This window comes from Limanda limanda, chromosome 4 (assembly GCF_963576545.1).
Source record: "Limanda limanda chromosome 4, fLimLim1.1, whole genome shotgun sequence".
NCBI classification, from domain to species: Eukaryota; Metazoa; Chordata; class Actinopteri; order Pleuronectiformes; family Pleuronectidae; genus Limanda; species Limanda limanda.
Window position 1 is genome coordinate 6,892,850 of NC_083639.1, and position 22,537 is coordinate 6,915,386.

Here is a 22,537-nt window from a genome sequence, read left to right on the forward strand (position 1 = left end):
CAGTGTAATAGCTGCTGGTAATAATTAAGCAGCTAGCAGGTGAAGGGGTTGCTGTGTGTGGGAGTGTTTGGAGATGAGATGGATGGAATCACATTAGGATGTTCTTATTTCAGGCTTGCAGCTCAACCCCCTTTGCAATGTGTAATTGTACATTTGGAACTATGTGTTCCTCCACACCTCACAATCAACATGTCTACATGGCGACATGAATTGTGAGAGTCAAACAAGATATGTGATGTGTGATTTTATCCACCATACTTTTAAAAAAGATATTTAAAGGGGCTTTTTGCCCTTATGGAGAGGACAGTGCATTAAATGGGAACAGAGAGTGGGGGAAGACACACAGCAAAAGGACGGGTTGGACCAAAACTCAAGTGGACCATATGTGGGTGCCCGCTAGCTCACCTGTTCAGGTTATGTTGTGCTAAAATGATCATTAATGGTTTAGATTTTTAGTTGTAGAGCAGAAACTAATGCTGTCAGTTAATCAGCAGACCATTATCTACATTGAGTATATATTTATTATTAGTTTGTGCAAACAACAGTCCTTAAAAAGACAGGCAGGAAGTATTCGCTTTTAAAAGCAGAACCCACAGAATATTTGTCATTTTTTTTCTTAATACAATTATAAGTTCTTTATTAAATTCTGCTCATGAGTGATTAATGTGTTGACCTCAGAGTAGCAATGAAGTATTTTACAGTGTCTATTGTCAGAGGAGCATTTTCTCTGCCTCTCAGAGCTGGAATGTTTTTATTATCAGCCAACAGCACAGCCTTTTATGGTCAGTTGTGTGTATGTGTGTATGAAATCTGTGCGGTGTGTTCAGGTGCACACTTACAGTAAGTGCTAGTGTTTGTATGTGGTCAGCGTGTGGAAGATTCAGTGTTGCCATCGTAACACTGGGTGAAGCACACTTGGAAGGAGAGACTTGGGAAAGGAGAGGGTGCGCTCTCTCTCTCTCTCTATCTCTCTCTCTCTCTCTCGGGGATTCTGACTCTCTGGCTCTGATTCTCTCATAGGATTCTCACTCATCTCACTCCACACAAGTCCTTGAATTATTTTTCTCATTTCATCTTGTCCAGTCCATATTTATTAATATTCTCCCCAAGCTGCTCTCCATTTACTCACTATTTCTTCCCCTTATATCACACAGAAATACAAGCAATACAGCTTTTTCTTCTTTGAAGCACACTGTTTTCTATTTAAAACAGTGAGATGATATTAATCTAATCATCATTGGTTCTGTCGGATCCCTATTAGTTGGTAGTGAGGTGACAGCAAGTTTTCAGCAAGTCAGTACATGTGACACCTCCACTCCCAGCTTGTCAGGTACACTCTCTTTCTCTAGCGTATACACACACACACACACACACACACACACACACACACACACACACACACACACTGAACATCTGACTTGCTACTAAACAGACACCTTCAGTCTGTGCTATTTGCCCCCAAAATAGATGGCTTGTTGTTCTTCTTCTAAACAAGCCTCCAACCAAGATTAGATTTAAAAGGACAGCTTGACATTTTGACGTTTGAATTTTTACTTTTTGTCGTTGCTTTCCTTACTCTGCACTTGCCACAGTGTGTTGAGAACGACTCTATCGACAATAGTTAATCACATTAATGGCTTACGGGCATTGTCGTGCTCAGATTTTCCACCAAATGACTGTTCTCCTCCAAAGGCTAACAAGGTTTTGATAGTGGGTGCTAATGAACTGTGTTAATGTGTTTTTTTAAAGATACTGGCAATGGCTAAGATATGTTTCAATGCAGTCAACGTAGTTTAATTTTTACTAGTTTTCTTTTCTATTCTTTTCTGTGCATGTGACATTAAAGTTTTCCGTCTGTCCTGAAAGAGAGATCCTCCTCTGGTCCAATCTATTAAAGTTTTTAAAGGAATGTATCAAAACCATAAACTGTCAGTAAAGATGAATACCGTCTATGAGCCAATGATCAAAGGACAGAGGGTGTTACACTGTATATTGAGTCTGAGGCCTTTTGAGGGAATCTCATGGCACATAACTTAAAATTGACTTGAATTAAATTGTTCGATCAACAGTGTCAAAGCTTCACTTTTCAGTTTGGTAGTTTGGTTTCAATACAACATCAAGTGAAGCACATAATCAGAAGGATTCTGAGTAATTTGTGAAATTGTCTAGTGTGCGATACATCTGCCCCATGTCTGGTTTGCGCAGTTCAATATCTTGAATTGACATTTTGTAAAAAAAACAATGAATATTGATTCCTTCAGGCTCAGACGTATCTTGCATGTATATGTATTTGCAGCTGCTGCGATCCAGGAGTTCCAGTCAAGGTTTAGAGAGAAAGTCATCTAAAATCTCATTAATCATTAAAACCCAATCAGAGCGCTTGGCCATGTTCACCTAGTAATTGGACATATCTGGTTAATGTTCAGCTGTGTCTTCCAGACACAGAGAGAAGTATAAATACTTTATGGAGAGTTTGTGGTAAATAACAGAATTAATGCGTTTTCCTAATGACCAGTGATTGCATCAGGAAGACACTGCCCATCATTGGCTAATGAGGGGATGGAACAAATGACCTCATCTGTATTGTCTGCTAAGTATTTGAGAGAATAAGCTCCCAGCAACAGAACAACAAGCTAAACCACTAAATGTAATAACATCATAAAAGCACCAAAATACTCATGTATATAAGAACCTATGTGAAAGTTATGTTTGCTTTGCATTACTTTATACATTTGTTGTCATTAGGCACTCTTCATTCTCCCCATGATTTGTCTTCCTACTAACTATCTACTGTATCTTAACAAGTCAACATATTTTGCTTTTGAGACTTATTTTCACTAAAATAAGTGCATTATTCTGTCAGTTGGTATCAATTATTCAAGTTATTCACAAACATTTATACCCTTGGTTTATATTGCTTGATCCAGTTCATCTATTAACTAATTCCAGATATATCCGTCTGTCTGTCTGTCTATCTCGAATTTGGTGCAATAACGTTCAACATTTGAAGATTGTTTAGACTGAGACTCATCAAAATAAGAGACGTTGTCAATCACGTCAACAGAGTGGTCACGACAACGGCAAGGGTAACTGATTCTGCAGAAAGTCAAGCTTCACTAAACTTTGAATAAACAGGTGAACAGCTCTTTGTGCAACAGCGGTGACGTGGCTTTAGGGTTCTGTGGACTGAGCCCTGCCGCCGGTCTTTACTTGCAGTGGCTCAATCGCTGCAGGTCACTTTGAAAGTTTTGAAAAAAAACTGGAAGCAGGATTACCACAGGCCAAACAAACAGCCGATTCCAAACAGGCAGCTTTAGAATGGACACTGCACTAGTAGAGTGCTGAAGCGTACTTGTTCCGTTTTTAATTTTACATATAAGAGTCTTTTAATACACAGTTTCAGGACAACAAAGTTTCCGATCTGAGCAGCATGTTTATTGAATGTTGTGTCCGAAACACACCCATGATTACTTAAGAGATGACCCTTCTGACGTCGGCATCACTGCCTTTCAGTGTTGGATATTCCGCAGAGGTTGTGCTTGACGTGGGTTTCTCCTTACAAGGACAGTTGCTGGCATAAGATGTGCAGCGTTGGCATGACTCCCCACTGTCGGCGTGTCCTTGCCTGGACGTGGCGAACGACCAGATGCCCTCTCACTGGTACTTTGGTTCTCCCGCAGGCAAGGACATATGCCAGAGGGAGAGCTGGCAACTTTACTTCCTATTCTGCCCAGGGCTCTCCTTAATCCAACCCTCCTGTTCCTTCCCGTTCTCTTCTCCATCTTTCCATTTTCTTCCCGGTTCTATTGACACTCCATCACCATCTTTTTACCACACTTCTCTCCATCTGAAACTCTCCCACTCTCCTCCTTTCCTACCTTTGCTTGCTTTGCTCCTTCGTCACTCCAGATGTCTCTCTTCCTCTTCCTCACTATCAGGTTCCCCAGTCTCTAACAAGCCACTTCACCCCCGCTGCCTTCGCCTTCCCTCCTGTTCCCTCTTTGCATGTAGGAGTGGATGGTATTCTAGCTCTCCACATGACTGTACCAGCCAACTGGGCTAAGAACTGGAGGCGTGCTGGAGGGCAGTAATACAGTCGTACAGCCCATGATGAGGACACTTGTCACACGAGTGTGGTTCCTAGCTCCTCTTCTTGTATAATTTTCCCATCTTCTTTCATCCTTTTTTGCATTAATCCTCTCTTTGCTCCACTCTCCCGCTTCCATTTGCTTTCAGCTTTGATCTCTGACCGTTTATTTCCTTTAGACTCATTAAGTCCTTTATTTGCCCGACTGCTACAGATATTTGATTTCCAAAAGAACAGGACATCACACAAAGTAATGTGTCGCATCAAATCTGTGTGTGTGTGTGTGTGTGTGTGTGAAAGTACAATGAAAAAAAGCTACGATAATTGATTCAAATCAAAAGTTTTGTTAACATTTACTGCTTCTGTATTAGTGCTTAGTTCAATTTTATTATGTTTATTTCTAGCATTTGGTATAATTTGGTCACAAATAGGTAAAGCTCCCGATTTACTTTCAAGGTTGTTTCTATCAGGGCTGCAAAAACAACCACGGTGAATTGCAAAACACTACAAAAAATAACTATAAAATGTCAGTCGCACATGAGTCCCTGGCTCATTTTGTTCCCTGTATTTTTATATGAAGTAATCTTAAATCTGATCAGCGGCCTTATCATTGACCTCACGCTACAAACTAATCTTTGATGTGCAACATAACACAACAATGAAAGCATGAAATCTGCCATGTCATGTGTGAGGGAAATGCAAAAGAGCCCATTAGGATTTGTGCCGTTTAAACATCAAAGCATTGTCATTCTGATGTGATGAGGAGAGGAGAAGAGAAAGGAAAAGAAGAGAGGAGAGGAGAGGAGAAGAGACATTTGGACATAGGTTTGTTGTGGACGTCAGTGGCCAAAAATGTTCCAAACATGGGGACACATGGGAGCCTTGAGCTAAAGTCATCCAAGACGCTCATCTCTTCTCCATGTGCAAACAAGTACACTATGTCCAGATGACAAAAAAACACTGAGCCAAAGTCAAATTTCACCACAAGCTCACTGCACACTCACTACGGAAAACAAATGAAGCCGTTTATTTTAATTAAAAACTACAAATTGCTCATTGTAGATCAACACATGGGATTTTTCGGATTTAGCAGCATTACGTCTTTATTTCAAAATCTGAAACACCCTGTTGAATCTTTCTTTTTCTTTTTTATTGAAACGGTTTGCTCATTTCCCAAAGGCATGTACACTACACAATTGACACCATCGATGTGTGTGTGTGTGTTCGTGTGTGTGTGTGTGTGTGTGTGTGTGTTTGTGCCTCACAAACCGGAATAATGACCTGGGCAGGTGGTTGAAGCAACATGAGATTGAGCTCCCAGGACATTCACACAGCCATGCTAAACACACACCACGGTGCTGTGAGAACATGCACCTGTGATCTGAGAACTTCCTACAGTGTCAGTATGCCAGATATGACAGATGTGTGTGTGCGGCTGACATTTGTGTTTGTTGGCATCTGCACTTTACACAGCACACACACACACGCACAGTTCTAATGGACAACGTCAACATGACAAAAAGTAAGGATGTGAAGTGAAAGAAAAATAAAAGAATGAAAGCACAGCTGTTTCTATGGGGCGAGTGTTGGCTATGGGGCTCTTGCCACTTGGGATGATGCTTGTTCCTTTGAATTGACGTCACTGAGCGAGGTCCATATGTTGCTATGTAACGTGCATCATTTGGCTTCAAAAGACATTTGAGGAAAGCTGATGCCCCAAGGGTCTGCTTGTGCACTTCGTTTATGCCAGTATAATTTGTATAATATATATGAATACGAGTGCACAGCGATATGGTTCAAGAAACATTAAAAACACCTGCTACATTATGAATAGTAGAAATTGCAAAAACACCTGAAGCCTTAAAAAAATACTTTCGTACACTCAGGTTTCAAACTGTATTCGTGAATCAAGTCTCTATGAGCATGTGCATGTGTGTACGATACGTGTGAAAGTGCATATACTGTATGTGTGCAGGGTTCAGTAAATGTGTGTGAATTCCTCCCTTGAGCAGAAGCTTTCTCCACTTTAGAGTCTGTATGTGCTGACAGAAGAGGCAGAGTTACACCCGTGGCTGTATGATGAAGCCAGAGAGGCGGTGGGCGACTGATATAGGTATCAAAGCCTGCCTCTTTGCCTTTGTGCCTTTGTGTGGTGGCCATCAAAGAATCCCATAGCCATCCGGGCATCCCACAGGATTGGCCTCTTATATAAGAACACACCAGCCAGCATACTGCATTAGTGGCGCTGAGGGAGTGGGGGTGGTCGGGGGAGGGAGGGAGGAAGGAAAAGATGCGCTAAATATTCTTCTGAATTTTCCCTTTTGCATCCTGCTTGAGTTCACTTCATTCCCTAATTACTGTATATCTGCCCTTAATCATCTCGCTTTCACTCTGCTGCTTTCCTTCATGCTAATAAGAGCCCTCAGTAAATAAACACATTCCTGCCAACACTACTACTCACTATTTATGTACTAAAGCTGATGTTTCATATTATATTTATGCAATAGATCCCTGTGTATTTACTATATATGTATACAACAGTGATGCAGTCAGGTAGTGAGGTGCTTAGCACATTACTGTAGGTAATATCATTTGAAATTTACCCTGAGTTTAACTTCCACCTTAGTGGAATGAGGTAACTTCTTTTATGAATGAAAAGATTAAAACAGACTAAAGGTGCCATTTAATCCACCCAGGGTAAGCTTCACTCTGCCGGTGCTTAATTCCATCGAGCTAAGCAGCTGCAGAGGTACAATAGTCTGATGTAATGCTGCGAAGCATTCCTCCAGGTTTCTCAAATGGGATAACATCTTGTTAATGTGAGCACGTCTGGGTAGGGAAAGGCTGTGGCAAGGGGGGAAGCTGAGGCAACTTCAAAGCAACTGCACTGCCCTTAGTGTATCGACTGTATGTTCAAGTTAAAACTAGAATCTGTAGCACATTCTGTCTTCACCAATACTCCATAACTGCGATTGTGCCTTGAGGGGTAGAGAGGGAACTCTGTGGGATTCTTCAAACGCAGATGTCCAGCCTGCTCGGCTATATAATGCAAGTAAGGGCATTTGTCAGTTTGTCAGCCTTCAATGAGCAGACACCAGAGGGGTTTCAAAGGGTACTGACACACAGACAAGCACAAATGGTGTCTGTGTCTGTGTGCAGGTGAGTGCACATGGTCATGCCAGGAACAGATTACTCAAGCATGTAGCTCCAACTGTCTGAAGAAGTCTTTATCTTGGCGATCTTTGCTTTCCAGGATATGTTTGTAAAAACGCTTGATTATGATAAAACTACTTAAAATCTGGGGCCTGAAGAAATATCCGTGCAAACAGATTTCCGATTCCCCGTCTGTCTTTATGTACACTATCAATCTATCCATCTATCCATCTATCCATCTATCCATCTATCTATCTATCTATCTTTTCTTACTACATGCAGATCTAAATGGCTCAGGGGAAATTTCCCTTTGATGAATTCACTGTAAACAAGGGACCATCTTAGAAAGATTGGATTCAATTACAGTCGGCTACGCTCTGAATAAGAGATAAGACAAAAATGCACAACCGTCCTCAAGGTGACAAGTTGAGTGAATGCTTGATGAATCTAAAGCAGCAGCCAAGGACACCGACTGCCTGCTCAGCCAAGAAGAAGCTCTGCAGAACCGTCTCACTGTATCTGGGCTGGTCTCATCATATGGTGACACCCACTCACACCCAGCTGAGATCTAAGTCTTGGCTAAAGTTTTACTATAATGGAAAATCTTAAATATACAGACATGGGTTCATGGAGAGTGCCACATGTGATATTTATATGTGGTGTTTCATCTTAAATAAGAATGACTAATTCACATTTAGTATGTGATAAATAAGTGAAAGTATTTCCTGCGATAATATAATTCATTCAGTTCATTTACAAGGCATCAGAAATAGAGGTTTGTTCAACAGTGGCTCCCATCACAGATGGCTTACCAGTATCTTGGAGGTATAGGCGCTGTTGAGTGCGATGGAATTGACCAGTATGTCGAGTGTTTTGGGTGGCAGGACTCCAGGGTCTGGGATTAATTTGTGGTGCACATCTGCAACATAACACTGCACGACCGTCATGCGGTTGGTGGTCAGCGTGCCTGTCTTGTCAGAGCAGATAGCGGTGGCGTTGCCCATCGTCTCGCACGCATCCAGGTGACGCACCAGGTTGTTGTCTTTCATCATTTTCTGTTGGTAGGAAACAGCATGATGATTGAGACATATTTGCAACGAAACATGTTGTAAATGTCTTAATAAGCCCAGTAAACACTTGCACTGCTTGAGCTTCAGTGGATATAAATGAAGACAAATACAAGAAGAGGGATGTTTGTGCTTGTATTATGTGTTTAAGTACTTAAATAAATGTTCACAGCAACCGTCAAAGAAACAAAAAACTTTTAGTACTTGGCCTTCATCAAAATGAGTTTTTCTTTTCGTGTCTGTGAATCGATAAGTGTGTTAACACAATGCAGGAATTAACTAAACTGAATCCTCATGTATTCAAGCAAATACAAATTGAGCCTCTGGTACTTACATTTAAACAAAAAGGTTAAATTAACAACAATAAGAGAAATTACCGTAAAAGAATAAATACCATCATAACAAAAATCTGTGATATCCCCCCCCTTTTTGTGAAGCTACTGCTAAAGTTTTGTTGAAAATATATTAAACCAAATCTCAGATAACCATTAAAAATGCATACATGCCCTAACTTGGGAACAACGGCACCACAGTGTAAGTGCAGTGTCTGACATTGTTCACCTTGACAGAATACGCTAGGGAAATGGTGACGGCCAGCGGCAGCCCCTCCGGCACGGCCACCACCAACACCGTGACACCGATGATAAAGAACTTGACAAAGTACTGGATGTAAACGGGAGTGCACTCTGGTAACCACTGGAGCCCTTGCAATACAAAGGTGTCGATGCAGAAGTACAGGACGAGGATGATGACTGTGATGGCCGACATGAGCAAACCTGGGAAAGATACAACAGGTGTCAGCCAAGAAAAACTACTGATATAAGATAAAAGTGAAACATGCAACCAACAACATCTTCTCATTAGAAACTGCTGGAGGGAGGGGAAATTTGTCTGTTGATTTGATCAGTGTCACATCCAGAGACCAACTCTAACCCTATCCTAATTCATATTGTAACATCCATGAAAGGGAACGTAACATCATACAATAAACAATGTGCTTTTCCATAGGTGCTTATTTTTGGAAGGGGATATTTTCTAATGACCATGAATTATCAATTAATGACGGTAAGAGCACCTCCGTAATTATCATAAAATGTAATCAACACCTCTCTAAATCTTATAGCATTCAAACTGTCATTAACATAGAAGTTATTGCAAGCCTGTTCTATTAGCCTGCATTAATCTTTGATAAGGTCTCACTCACAATCATCTTAGAGTATGCTTGCTTGTGACCATAACCACATTTCAAAAATCCTTCTATTGTTAAATGTTTAAAACTAATATTTGTGGGCTTAACTACGTGCCAGCGTGTGTAGGAAAAAAACATTATGTGCTAATGATAGTTTGCTTTAGGTAGATTCAGATCAGAGAAGCCACAGTAAAGGACAGTAAATAAAACCTGACATATATGCTAGAAGGTCACGGCTCTATAAGTGTATCAAGTCCAAATATTTTCTACCACTCTCACTGGAACAACATATGATCTTACAGTGCTGCTCGTATACTAATCCAGCCATGGTATATCATTGTTCTGACGCCACGTCCTCATTCCGTCACTCAGACCAGCAGCTGGATATAACAGCTCAAGTGAAATAAGAAAATAGCTGCTTTATTCCAGGTTCTTTGAACTCCCTTGACAGCAGTCACGTAAGATTTTGAAATTAAACTTTAAAGAATCGTGAATTCTCCAGACTGGTCAGGAAACCTTTGCATTCCCGGGATAACATTTGTTTAACAATAATCCAACTATGTTGCTTCTGGGATGAAACCCGCAATGTGGGACAATTTGCATCTTACTACGTTACTAAAACTACTTACTGGTACAGATCTATCTCTTTTGCAAGTGTGTAATAAATCTTCTGACAAAAAATGACTTTAGATCAAATTACAATTTATGATAAAAGGTTTTGACGACAGTTGAAAGCTGCAGTTGTTCCCATGACAATTTAGTTGAAGGCGAGTCATTTAGAAAAATGAAGTGCACAGGTTCCTATGTTTAATAATTCGGAAACTTATTTCCTACCTGCTCTAACTGCTATAAGTGGCCTCAGAAGTGAGTCTTGCCTTTGTGAAATATCTTGCTTTGATGGACAGGGTGATGGATCATTACCTTGTTGTCCCTGATCTAACTGCCTGACTGAGTGATGGACATGTCCATGTGGACTTTGCTGTACCTGCTTTCCCAATCTGGACGGCGAGTTTGGTCAACTTCCCCTGCAGCACGGACTTCTCCTTCTTCGAGCCGGAATGCTTCTTCTTCTCTTTTTCTTCGGTCTCTCCTCCTTCAGCACTCTTCAGAGGCTGCATCTCCATGGCAGCTGCTCCGTCCTGCTTCTTCACTATAAACACCACAGAAAAAAATACAGAAAGCAGCATTGTTAGAAATGGAGATTAAACCGAAGAAATGAGGGGGGAGAGGGAGCCAGGCTGTGACACCCAGTTGATACACTTGGTTATACAGAACTTAAAATGAGAAAAAATAGCTTGAGGTCCCATAAAAAGATTAAAGTATTGGTATGTATAAACCTTAGTAGCATCAAAATGAGGAGTGTCTATTTTATGTCTTAATGGACTGTGAACCATCAAGCCTAAAGAAAGTATACTAATAAAGGTCTTACATGTTATAGTAACGTGAAGCAATATGATTCTTAACAGTTGTGCTATCATATCATCACAACCACATATGTACACTAAGTGATGAATAATTCAGTAGTGTTTCCATCCTAGGGGTACATCATGTTCACAAATTACTTAAGTTTGTAAAAAGCCTGCTTAATAATTAAACAATAATTGAAAAGCACATACTAATGTACATGAGTCATATGTGATCTCACATTTCACTGAAACAAATCATGAGGAAGGACACAAAACACAATAAGCCTGTCGAAAGTTACCTGCTTTAAAAATGGACTGAATCAAAATGGCGTACAAATTTTTAACTTGTCAAATTGTCCAAATTGATTTAGTATTTGCTATATGCTGTATAAACTAGGTCTTCTGTAATAAAATACTGTTAAGGAAGTAGATCCTAAATTAACTCACTCTGTCTCGATCTGACATACACACACACAAACACACACACACACACACACACACACACACACACACACACAGACACACACACACACACACACACACACACACACACACACACACACACAACCGCAGCGCAATGCTTCTTTGTTAATGTACCCCATTACCAGGAATCATTCCAGGCCAGTTACCCAATCACAATAATGCACGTGTCTGATGCTGGTGAAAAACCTTTTAATGTAGAACATTTGTCAAACTCTCCGGCTGTGCCTTTTGTTTTCCCTCCTCCATAACACCTTACCCACAGAAAACTGCTCAAAGTAAAAGAACCTGAGGACGAAGTCTCTTCTCTTCAAAGCTGCATTTTGTTAATTTACCCCATTCACTACTTTGCTTAGCTTTGTTGAAACCTTACATTTGTCATCTTGTTTCTATTCCACCTCACTATGCTTTTGTTTTAACAGAGGAATGATTCACCAATGAGCCGAAACTTGATCAATCACAGGAGAACAACGTTCATTAACTTGTTATAACGCTGGATGTGAGACTAGTATATTTTATAAATCACAGGGCACAGTCCAAGGTCTAGTCGGTCATTAAGTTTCTGCTCATCAGTGTATGAACGGTTAGACTTAAATACACTTTAATACTCATACACCTGTTGATCAAATAAAACAAATTTAATGGTAAGAATGCTAACGAATCAAGAATCAAAAATTTCAAAGAATATATTTCTTCTTTGTTTTGTGTTTTTACTTTGGATTGTTTAAACTAAATTTAAGCCCCTAAAGGACACCATCAGAAATAACACAGCATCTATTCTGTCAACGTTTCATGAACAGTGTACAGAGGAAACCATGGAATGTGGTATATAACTATAGGGAGAGAACCAAGAGGACAGTTTGGGGTAGCTTGGGTAGGAAATGGAAGTCTGAGTTGATAAACTAGTTGAGGAACAAGTTATTCTCTTCTAGAGAACAAGACAAGTCAACAACACGACAAAAACAACAGAACAACAGCCCAGGGACAATACATCGCTGACAGACAGTGAAGGGCAGTTTCTAACCTAATATGACTGCAAGTAAAACCTGGGTCAAATAAAAGGTCTCAGTCCTTCCAACACTAGAATTAGCAGAGCACAATCCTTTGTTTAGAACAAAAAAGTAGGCTTAAATAAATAAAGTACCACAGGATTTTCCACCTGAATTTGACCCAGAGCTTACATCACACACCATAGAAGGGAAAAGATGAGAAGAAGAGGGAGGAAGGAGGAGGAAGAGGCAGGAGGAGGTGGAAGAGGAGGAGGAGGTGGAATAGGCAGGAGAGGAGAGAGTGAACGATATGGTTTGATTACCTTTTATCTGGTTGCTCTCCATATTGCCATCTTGCATTTTACCTATGATGGAGACATACAAGACAGTAACGACAAAAATAACCAAGACAGACAAGTCAACAAATCATCAGCACAGAGACAACACACAAACAGACAGTGAGAGCCACAGAATCACAGACAGGAGACAGGAAAATGACTTTTAATACTACGTCACTGAGACAGTCACATAGAAAGGCTCATGATATGTAAGTGGTGTAATGTAACTAGCAGCATAAAATAAACTGTAGTGTGCAAATTTAAATTCTGATATATTTTGATATTAAAGTATAGAGTGTGACAAAAGAATATCCAGAAGACTGATAAGGAAAACTGCACACTTTCTGCTGATAATCTATTCATATTCTGATTTGGAAGACGTACATTGTGAGCACAGGTAATTCCATACATATAATCAAATATCAGTGACAAATCGTCAGGGTATAAAATGGGATTTCAAGACATAGATGCAGCATTTGCACCGAACACTGACAGTGAGGGAAAGCACACCCCAAACCCGCACACACACACACAAATACGAGAGACGGCATGCATTAGAGGAAAATTCAGACGGCACATGCAAGATCACACACTCAGAGGGCAGCAGACTGGAGATCTGAACGATATAGTGACCAGAGAGAGAGAGAGAGAGAGAGAGAGAGAGAGAGAGAGAGAGAGAGAGAGAGAGAGAGAGAGAGGGACGCCTACGTGGTGAAGTTACATAAGAACAACTGGAGAAAAATCGAAATCTACTTATACAAGGAGTATACTAAATCTTTTTTAATCAAGCAGTATAGTTTATCTTCTTTGTAGTCTAAAACAATACTTATCGGTCTTCTCTGATGTTTGCACTTTTAAATCAAAGGTACACACAGTGTTTACAAAATAAGACATTACAATTAAGCGAGCATTTATTATACACTGCAGTGTTGATCCCATTATCTTCCCAGGCTATAATTACAGAGATATGCACTGTTTGTCTCAGTGGTAAGCAGGCTATAAATTGCACAGATCCATATTTCAGTGATTTAGACTTAAAACGCCTAAAGATAATTATTCAGGTGGAGCCAGAGGAGGATTTCCACGGAATCTTCTGCATGAATATTGTGGGGAACAGAAATGCCTCGTTTCACCTCCACGTCCACATAAGCCAATTCCCCAGAGTCACAATAAAGCTGAAGATGACAAATCGCTCCATTCCAGCCCAGGACAGCACAAGGTCACCATTACAACGCAAATCACTCCCCTTCCTGCCTTGAGTACAAACACTTTGGGGCTGCTCTCCAAGGAGACGAGCATAAGAGAGAGAGCCCAGTGCAACAATGACTGAAGTTAATCTTTTGGCATCCCGTCCAGCTAAAACAGAAATGAAGGATTTGCACTAAGTAATCTCAGAGGACCCCAAACTGAGGGAGATGGCCCTACAGTAGGATTTAACCCTCACTATTCAAGTGGCATCTTGTTTACGGTCAGAAATCTGAACCTACGTATCACATCTTTTGTTTTCAATTATTCAGGATCATTCTTTATTGTGGGTCAATTTTCTTTGCGAGACTCATATGAGAAGTTAAATAATATTAGAAGCTAAGTTAAACACCGTTCTCAGTATGAAGCTTCAGCCAGCAGCCAGTTAGCTTAGCTGAGCATAAATCAGTGGAAAGAGGGTTAAAAATGTTCACTGGATGCTGTCAAATGATTAAAAAAAGCTGCCTAACAACACATCTAAAGCTCAGTAATAAACACGGTATATCTTGCTTGGTCTTCTCTGATCTGTACAAAATCCTAGTGTGTTAAACCAACACGTGGAGGTTATGTGCTGGCCTTATTCTTAGCCAGGAGACAGTGGGGATGATTGGTACATCCAATTTATTGTCAAACAACTTCTTTGAAGACAACAAATTCTTCACAAACTTTTTTTTTGTAAAGGACCATATCAAGTTTTATAAGGTTTCCTACACTTTTACTACTTTCACCTAATAAAGGCTTTTTTTGCAGCAATAGTCTAAGTCGTTACAGAGAGAGAGGGGAAAAAAACAAGAGACTAATTTACAAATAAAGAGGACATGCACTGGCAGGATTGATAGAAGGAGTCCAACACATGAGAGAGAAGGCAGAGCAGAGGGTGAGTGCCCGTGGTAGGCAGCGGGAGAATGATGAAGGTAGAAGGAGTAAGAGGTCACGACAGAGAGACATCAAAGATCAGATGGTTGGTCAACCTACCATTAATTAGGCTGCCACTGCCAGGGGCATTAATGCCTGCAGCCCCATCCGTGGCTATAGTTGCGATAGGGTGGATAGGGGGATGGGAGCAGTCTAGCCATGATGGTCGAACGTGAATGAACAAAACAAACACACACATGCGCCCACACACAACACACACACACACACACACACATGTGCACACAGAAATAACATGGTTATAGCACATTTAATAATTTCAGCATGTGTAGACTGTGTGTGAAGGTTAAAATGTGTGCATTTATTTGTGTAAGTAACTGGTATTTTATTTACCTAACTAAAAAGCTTTAGGAAATGTTAATATACAAACATTGGACAAACATAAAACATGAAATCTGAACATAACATGGAAAATGATACAACAGAAGCCAGAGCTTCAAATAATTTTTTTAAAACTATGATAAATTGGTTCAACAAGATACATTTTTGTTTCAGTGTGCTGTATTAAAGTCTGTCTCAATGGTGCTAATATTGTATTTGACCTCTGTCATAATATGTATTGATGATGATTTTAATGTCACAGAGTAAGAAGTTAACTTCGACCATGTTATTCAAGTTAAAGCTTTTAGTATCACAAAATTATGATTTTAGGACAAATGTGTGAAATAAATATGTTAAGACTTTTGTTACATAACAATTTCTTTAATTAACTATCTGATGTAACAACAAAAGATTTAAAAGGGCTCACGTATTAGCCAGGGAAAGGAGGATTCTCAGAAATCCAGGTCGTGGCATTTTCAAGTGTGATACACAGGAAACTGAATGTGCTTGAGGTCCTTGAAGACATTTCCATCCTCATCTGAAACTATTCTTTAGGTCTAACTGTGGGGAGTCGCAGGTATTTCATTGTTTGAGAAGTTGTTAACACCTAGTTAGTTATATCTTAAAAAAAAAAACCTGTAATCAATGAAAAAAAAGAAATAGATGAAAGATTCTATTTTGCTGGGTTTCTTCTTCGGCTCTTTCTGGTATTTTTGTTCATTGTTCACAAAAACACCAAATAATAGCAGTTCAGAAGTTTGATGACAATTCGATAATTTATTTTCTCAAGCTATTGCTTTCTCTAATGAAACAACCCAGCAGCAACTTTGCTGCTATTTCTTATATGAGCATTGTTTCATAAAAAAATGTATCTGGAAAACAAAGTTATAAATAAGTTAAATAAGAATAAAGAAGTTATATTTATATGGTCTCAATGTAACTTGAAATGAATCTGTTTAAGATCAGATATCATTAGCTATTATTTAAGGAAGTATTAAAGGAAATAGTATGGTAGTTTTTCTTGGTGGATATTAACAAAAATGTATCTACCTGTACTGTATTTTAATCCATTAAGAAAATGAAGGGGTAAAATAACTATGATTTTTTTTAATCTAGCAGAATTTCTTGTTTTAATCCAGGAGAAAATGAAAATGTCATTGAGTCGCTATGACAAGCATTTCAGTAAAATCCCTATTCACGCAGTCCAAACAAACATGTAAACAGTCAGAATGAGAGTAAAGAGTATCGTGAGTTACTCTCATGTATATGAATTTTAAAAAATTGTCAAGCCGCACATTTTGCAAACTTCCTGCATGTGGTATAATGTTTTCAGAGCGGGGCAGAAGCTTCTATGGAGAGAACTTAGGTTACATTGAAATAGCTCATGTAGATGTGCTGACTGACTTTGTATTGATCAATAGATTAATCTGTTCTGTCTGTCCTGCAGTTGTCACTTGTATCACTATTATAATGTTTGTCACTGTAATAACATTGGTCTGTAGCTGATGACGTAGCGATTGTTGTTGAATTCCTAGGGAAAGTGCTTCAGTAAGGACATGGCCTTATTGAAGCACTGCAATTACAGTACAAGTCCAGACGTGGACCAGAAGAGATACAGTCCAGTTTTTGTTTCCTGTTAACATTGGAGGAAGCAAGTATTTTTCACAGAGTGGGACATGTTTACTGATGTGATGTGTAGTGAGACAGTTCTGAAACACAACATACAGTATGATATCCATGCAAGCCTCACAGCTGTCCAAAGAGGCACGGGTAACAGGGGCCTCAAATCACGACAGAAGTAAATGTACCTAATGTAATATGCTTCTTAATGACGCTTATACTTTCTACTTTACTCTGTACTGCTGGTACATGTGCTGTACACCTGCAAGGCTGTCGCTCTCCTGTCATTGTTCTGTTGTGCAGCAATAAAATGAGTCTGACAGCCTTTCTCTATTCATGGCTTTCAACACGTCTACGAAACAGGCCGGCGTTGAATGCTACAGCTAGTTAGTCAGATGAAAGCAGAGCGTGTTATAGCAGGAGAGGATTATGCTTTGTGAAATGTGTCATCTGTCAGCACTTAAAAAGATGCACTGGTGTGGCTATGATGAGGCTTCTCTTTTTAAGGGAGGAATTGAAACTGAAGGAAAAGGTGCTTGGCTAAAGGAACAGGAGTATAGCGTCAGGCTGGTTTATCAGGGGGGAAAAATCACTGGGGTGAGATCTAAAGGATCAAGTATCACTCCCAGAGGTCAGAGCAAGGTGATACTCTACCTGTATTCCGGTGAACTTCTTCCGCTGCCCGATCTTCAAGGGGGAATGATAAATAGAAGAAGAACAATGATGCACTTGATGCTGGACACTGCAGATCACGACTGTACCATCATCACTCATTTCAAACAGTATTCATACACATGCAGCAAAGACTGTCGTGCACAGAGGCCTCATTATGTAGAATTAACGTCATAGAGTTGAAATGTCAGTTTAAGCAGGTGATCATTGATTCATTGTTGTTTATAACCTTTAATAATCCTTAAAAACAGGCATAACATGCATTGACTGTACATGGTTTGTAAAAGCTTGTATGTCCGAAAAACAAATTGCCTCAGTAGTTCGAGGAGCAACTGCAGAAAAACTCTATATGCAAATATTACTAAGATGATAAATTAATGATATAATCATCTTACCTTTCTTTTCTTTCTTCTCTTCTTCTTCTGTACTGGCCCCAAGCAGCGTGAAGATGATGCCAGTCTGAGAATTCTCACCGACGGCAGTCACCACCATGCGCCCTGACCCCTCCATCACATGAGTCCCTGGGAACAGGCGAGAGAATATTTAATCATAACACGAATAATATGTTACAGCTAGAGTAGAAATAACTTCTGTTTGGTTAAAAATAGCCTTCTTTGCACCTCCATCATGATTGTGAACTTTCTGTTAGTGTTGACGTCAGCAGTGGTCTGCACCCTGCTCTTACACTTCTCCTTTAAGAGACTATAGAACGGCGCCATATTGAGGATGACATTATGAACATATTCATAGGTGTGTTTGTTAGGTCAGTGTGTTTCGGTTTCATTGTACATACATATTATAAACATACATATTGTCCTGCTGGATTGATTTAAAACTGAGGAACAGCGGAAAAGATCAACAATTCCAACACTTTAAACAAACATTAATAAAACCCAAAGTTGACATTACTGTTAAATTGTAAAATTAACGTGATTTGAGCTGAGTGCCGCAATCAGGTAAGAAAATTGTGTCAGTAGGCAAACACTTGCAGGCTACACGACATTGTGTATGTGAATGTGTACAGTACACAAATAGAAAAAATGATTAACCTTTGCCAGAGTGAGTCGATGAGCGTGAATAAGAGACTAATTAAAGGAGGCAGCAAAAAGGCACACAGTGAATTAATTCACAGAAAAACATCCAATATAATGTGAGAACAGATTAACTAACGTTTCTGTTACCAGTGATATTTGCTTTTTCTAAGAATCATACAGCTTCAAATTCTGTTGTCGCTGCTGCAGCATATACTGAACCAATACAAATGTGAAAAACTAGAAATAAAAAACAGTGACTTCCAGGCAGGCGGTAGTGTCGTCTGCGTTGATATTCAGATTATAATTAAAGACTTTTTGTCTTCTGTCTGAGGTACTGCCTGTTATTTGATATATTTTTTTATAATAGTTCTGTAAAAGGAGGTAAAAAAAAACAACTTGAATATTATAATACTCCTAAAATTGTATAACTGTCCACTGAAATGATTATAAACCAATTAATCCTCCATGGAAACGTGTACAACATAATATTTCTGTCATTTGATTAAAAGCAATGAATATGAATTAATAACTTTAAAATAAATTAGTTAAAACTCAGAAATGAGCCACTTTCGCAAAGGAGATAACAATATCATAGAAAAGGAAAAGTATAGACAGTGACAAAGTTGAGTCACCACCTCTGTCTTTTGTCCCTTTGTCCTTAGCACAACAATATAGATTGTACGAAAACACAACAGTGACAATATCTCATCTACATCGAGAGAGAGCCTCTACTGGCATCCTACCAGACAACAGCATGGGGTCCCTGTTCGCCTCCTTCTTGACGTGGTCTGACTCTCCGGTCAGTGATGACTCATCGATCTTCAGGTCATTGCCCTGGATCAACACACCATCAGCTGGAAGCAGATCACCTACAGCAACAAAGACAGCAGAGTCACTATCTGCAGTGGATTCATTGCATATCTGGATTTAATAGAAACTAAATTGTTGAGAAAAAACTCAGAAACTATTCAAAATAAGAGATTTAACATGGGTTTGAGTTTACGTCATTCAGGATAGATAATTGAGAGGATGTGTATATTAGTACAGAGACAAGCACATAGCTTAAACACACAAAACAAACCTATGTAATAGTGGGGTGTTACAGTGTTAAAGTGATGTTACCTCAACAAACACTGTACTTTAATACTAAAATGTATCTTTGATATTTTATTTGCTTTAGGCGGAAAAAACCTGAATCCCTCGGCTGGAACCATGAAAATAACAGAACAATCGACAGTCATTCAAAAGTCACAGGGAATGTCCAAACAAATATTTAATGGTTTTTGTATCAAATCGCTCTGAACAATAAATCTACTCCAAGAAGACATTTGCTTTTTGAGTTGACCTCTCTTACAGTATGAAATGAAGTGAGTTAACTCTGACACATCCAACCGGTGTGACAATCCCCTCATACCTACCGTATTTGATTTGAGCGATATCCCCCACCACTATTTCAGCCACGGGCAGCTGTATAACCTGGCCACCGCGGACCACCTGGAACTTCTGCTCCTGCTCGATGCGGTTCTGCAGCCCACGGAACTGCTTCTCCTTCGACCAATCATTGAAGGCGGTAACCAGCACCACACACACCACAGACAACAGGATGGCCGCACCCTCGATCCAGCCAGCTTCCGCCTCGCCCTCGTCCTCGCCCCCCGTTGCCGCTGCGCCACAGTCTGCAGTTTGATAACAGGGACAGCAAGGTGAAGAGGAAAAATATAAAGATATAATACACACATGTGTTTTTATATTTGCTCATAGACTGAGGTTTTCGTGCTTGCAGATGTCATACAGAATTTGTAAAATATTACGATTTATAATAGGAGATACACAGAGATGTTATCAACGCTCCTGCTTTGCACAATGACGGCTGCGACTGTGTATGCAAGTGTGTATACAGGAAAAAAATGTGCAAAGAGCGGAATATAAGAGGGCAGATCTGGAAAAATATGTAATGAGCCCTGAATTTTATCCACTTAAAATAGAAGCCCTGTTGTCCCCTGGCTGTGCAGTGGAATATATTTGAGGATGAAACAAGGCTTGTACCCAGTCCACCTCTTACTCCTCTTGTAATGTCCTGGGAGCGATTGTGCTCTCCACTCGTGGCTCGCTGGCTTAAAGATTCCCGAGTGGGGTGATTTGCTTTGGACAATGACAAATAACAACAAATTTGCAGCTCACAATTGAGCTAGTGCAGATCCCCATATTATAAAGATTACATTTGCAGGGTGTTATGAAACGAACAACTAGACTGTGGAAGCAATTTGGACTCTACAGAGAGGCTCCAATCAATATGATATACAGCTTGCAGTAACAAAAATATTCTCCCCCTGTAAGACTACTACTGCCATTGCATACACACTTTATGTACTGATACATTATAATGCATTGTGGAGTTTAGCACTAATAGAGAAATACACAAAACTAGTAAATTGTATCTATTTATCTAATTAAATATACTGAATTATTTTATTCTGTCTTAATATCCATATCAATTTTATTTAGATTTCTAAAAATCGTAAATTAAGTATTGTTAATGTTTTCCATGTAGTCAAACTATGATAAATGCAAAAGTCTGTATTTAAGTATAGTTATTAAAACGGTTTGGAGTTCAGCCAGTCCTGTTTGGTTACTGCACCACAATAACAGTAATGATATCATAGTATTATAACAATAGCAGTATCAAAGCTGTCTGTGGTTCTGATTGTCAGTGGTTCCATATTACAGACATGTAAATGCAAGCATGTGCACAAAACATAGAAGGACACTAAATCATGCAGCAAATGTGTCGCTGTCCATGGTGCTGAAGTGCCAACAAGACACAAAACTCCTGAGCTGGTAACGTGTAAATTAATAAAAACATAGCTTTAAAGTTAATTAAACTAATTGATTTGGATACTCGATCAAATCCTGCTAGTTTCAGTGTCTCCTGTACTTTTTAGTTTTTTTGTTGTTGCATGCTTCGGACCCAATTAAGACCCTAACCATTTAACTGTAGTCAAGTTCTTTCATATGTAAATGAGATTTATGTCATCCCACCACCATCTATTTCTGGACCACTGAGCTGTCTTTTTAAACCTATTAATAGATAAAAGTGTAAACCAGTGGTGAGAGATATGTGCTTGTGTACATGCATGTGTGGGTGTAAGGTTGGTCCAAGTTGTCATGGTCAGATTTGTAGGATTTATAATACACTTTCAGTATCTCATAACTGTTTAGTTCATAACACTGGAGCAATACCAGCCATTCCCTCCTCAGAAACAATGTCCTCAAAGTCTGCGTCAAAAGATTACACATGTCATCATTTCTGAAACATATACTAAAGTATAAAATACCAGGATGCTCCACTTTTCTCATTTGACCACAGGATCAGGCTGATCTCCTGATACAACCCTTCAAAAATTACGTGTAGCCTTAAATTACGAATTAATTCCTGTAATATTCCATTTGTCATTTGTATTTATCCCACCTTACTCATCCTTGTCAAAGCTCTTTAACAACCACACATTTTTTGCATAAATGTTAGATTATACTAAATTAATTGTGCTGAAAAAGAACTCACTCCATTTATGATCATTATTATTGTTCATGCTTTTCTTTCAAATTCAGTTATCGCTCAAATTTAAATGAAACTTAAATTAATTCTTTAAAAAATTTGGTAACATATTACTTGTGATTTTTTTTCTATGTGCTTCACTGTATGTTAAAACCTCCTCACACCCTCATGGCCTCATGTCCTTCTCTCCTCTGAAATACACTCATACATCCATTTCGGTGAGTATGCTGATGGTAATCATTCATTTCTTTCTGAATCGCTCTGTTATTCACATCTATTCATATCCGCAGGAGTTTATGTGCTGATTTAGATTCATATGTATTCATGTATTTCAAATATGAGAAGAGACTTGCATATCGGCACCTTTTTTATGCCGGCAGTTAAAGGGAAGCTTGATTATGGGTCTGTAGACGGACGCAGTTATTAGCATAATGATTCCTTTGGTAC

General features: G+C 39.3%; 1 protein-coding gene across 8 annotated transcripts in view; it reads right to left on the reverse strand.

The window, feature by feature from the left end:
* atp2b2 (ATPase plasma membrane Ca2+ transporting 2) overlaps nt 1-22,537 on the reverse strand; it is a 58,482-nt gene that overhangs the window by 13,256 nt on the left and 22,689 nt on the right. For 3 of the 8 annotated variants that reach the window (XM_061069804.1, XM_061069802.1, XM_061069798.1), the window contains exons 3-9: nt 19,953-20,210; nt 19,278-19,403; nt 17,896-18,021; nt 12,695-12,736; nt 10,482-10,646; nt 8,869-9,083; nt 8,053-8,295 (exon numbers count right to left, since the gene is read on the reverse strand). In XM_061069804.1, the coding sequence (XP_060925787.1) occupies nt 8,053-8,295; nt 8,869-9,083; nt 10,482-10,646; nt 12,695-12,736; nt 17,896-18,021; nt 19,278-19,403; nt 19,953-20,210 (1,175 nt within the window). Of the gene's footprint in view, nt 1-8,052; nt 8,296-8,868; nt 9,084-10,481; nt 10,647-12,694; nt 12,737-14,929; nt 15,023-17,482; nt 17,516-17,895; nt 18,022-19,277; nt 19,404-19,952; nt 20,211-22,537 lie in introns of all 8 variants that reach the window. The other 5 variants (XM_061069797.1, XM_061069796.1, XM_061069801.1 and 2 more) reach the window with 5 other exon arrangements.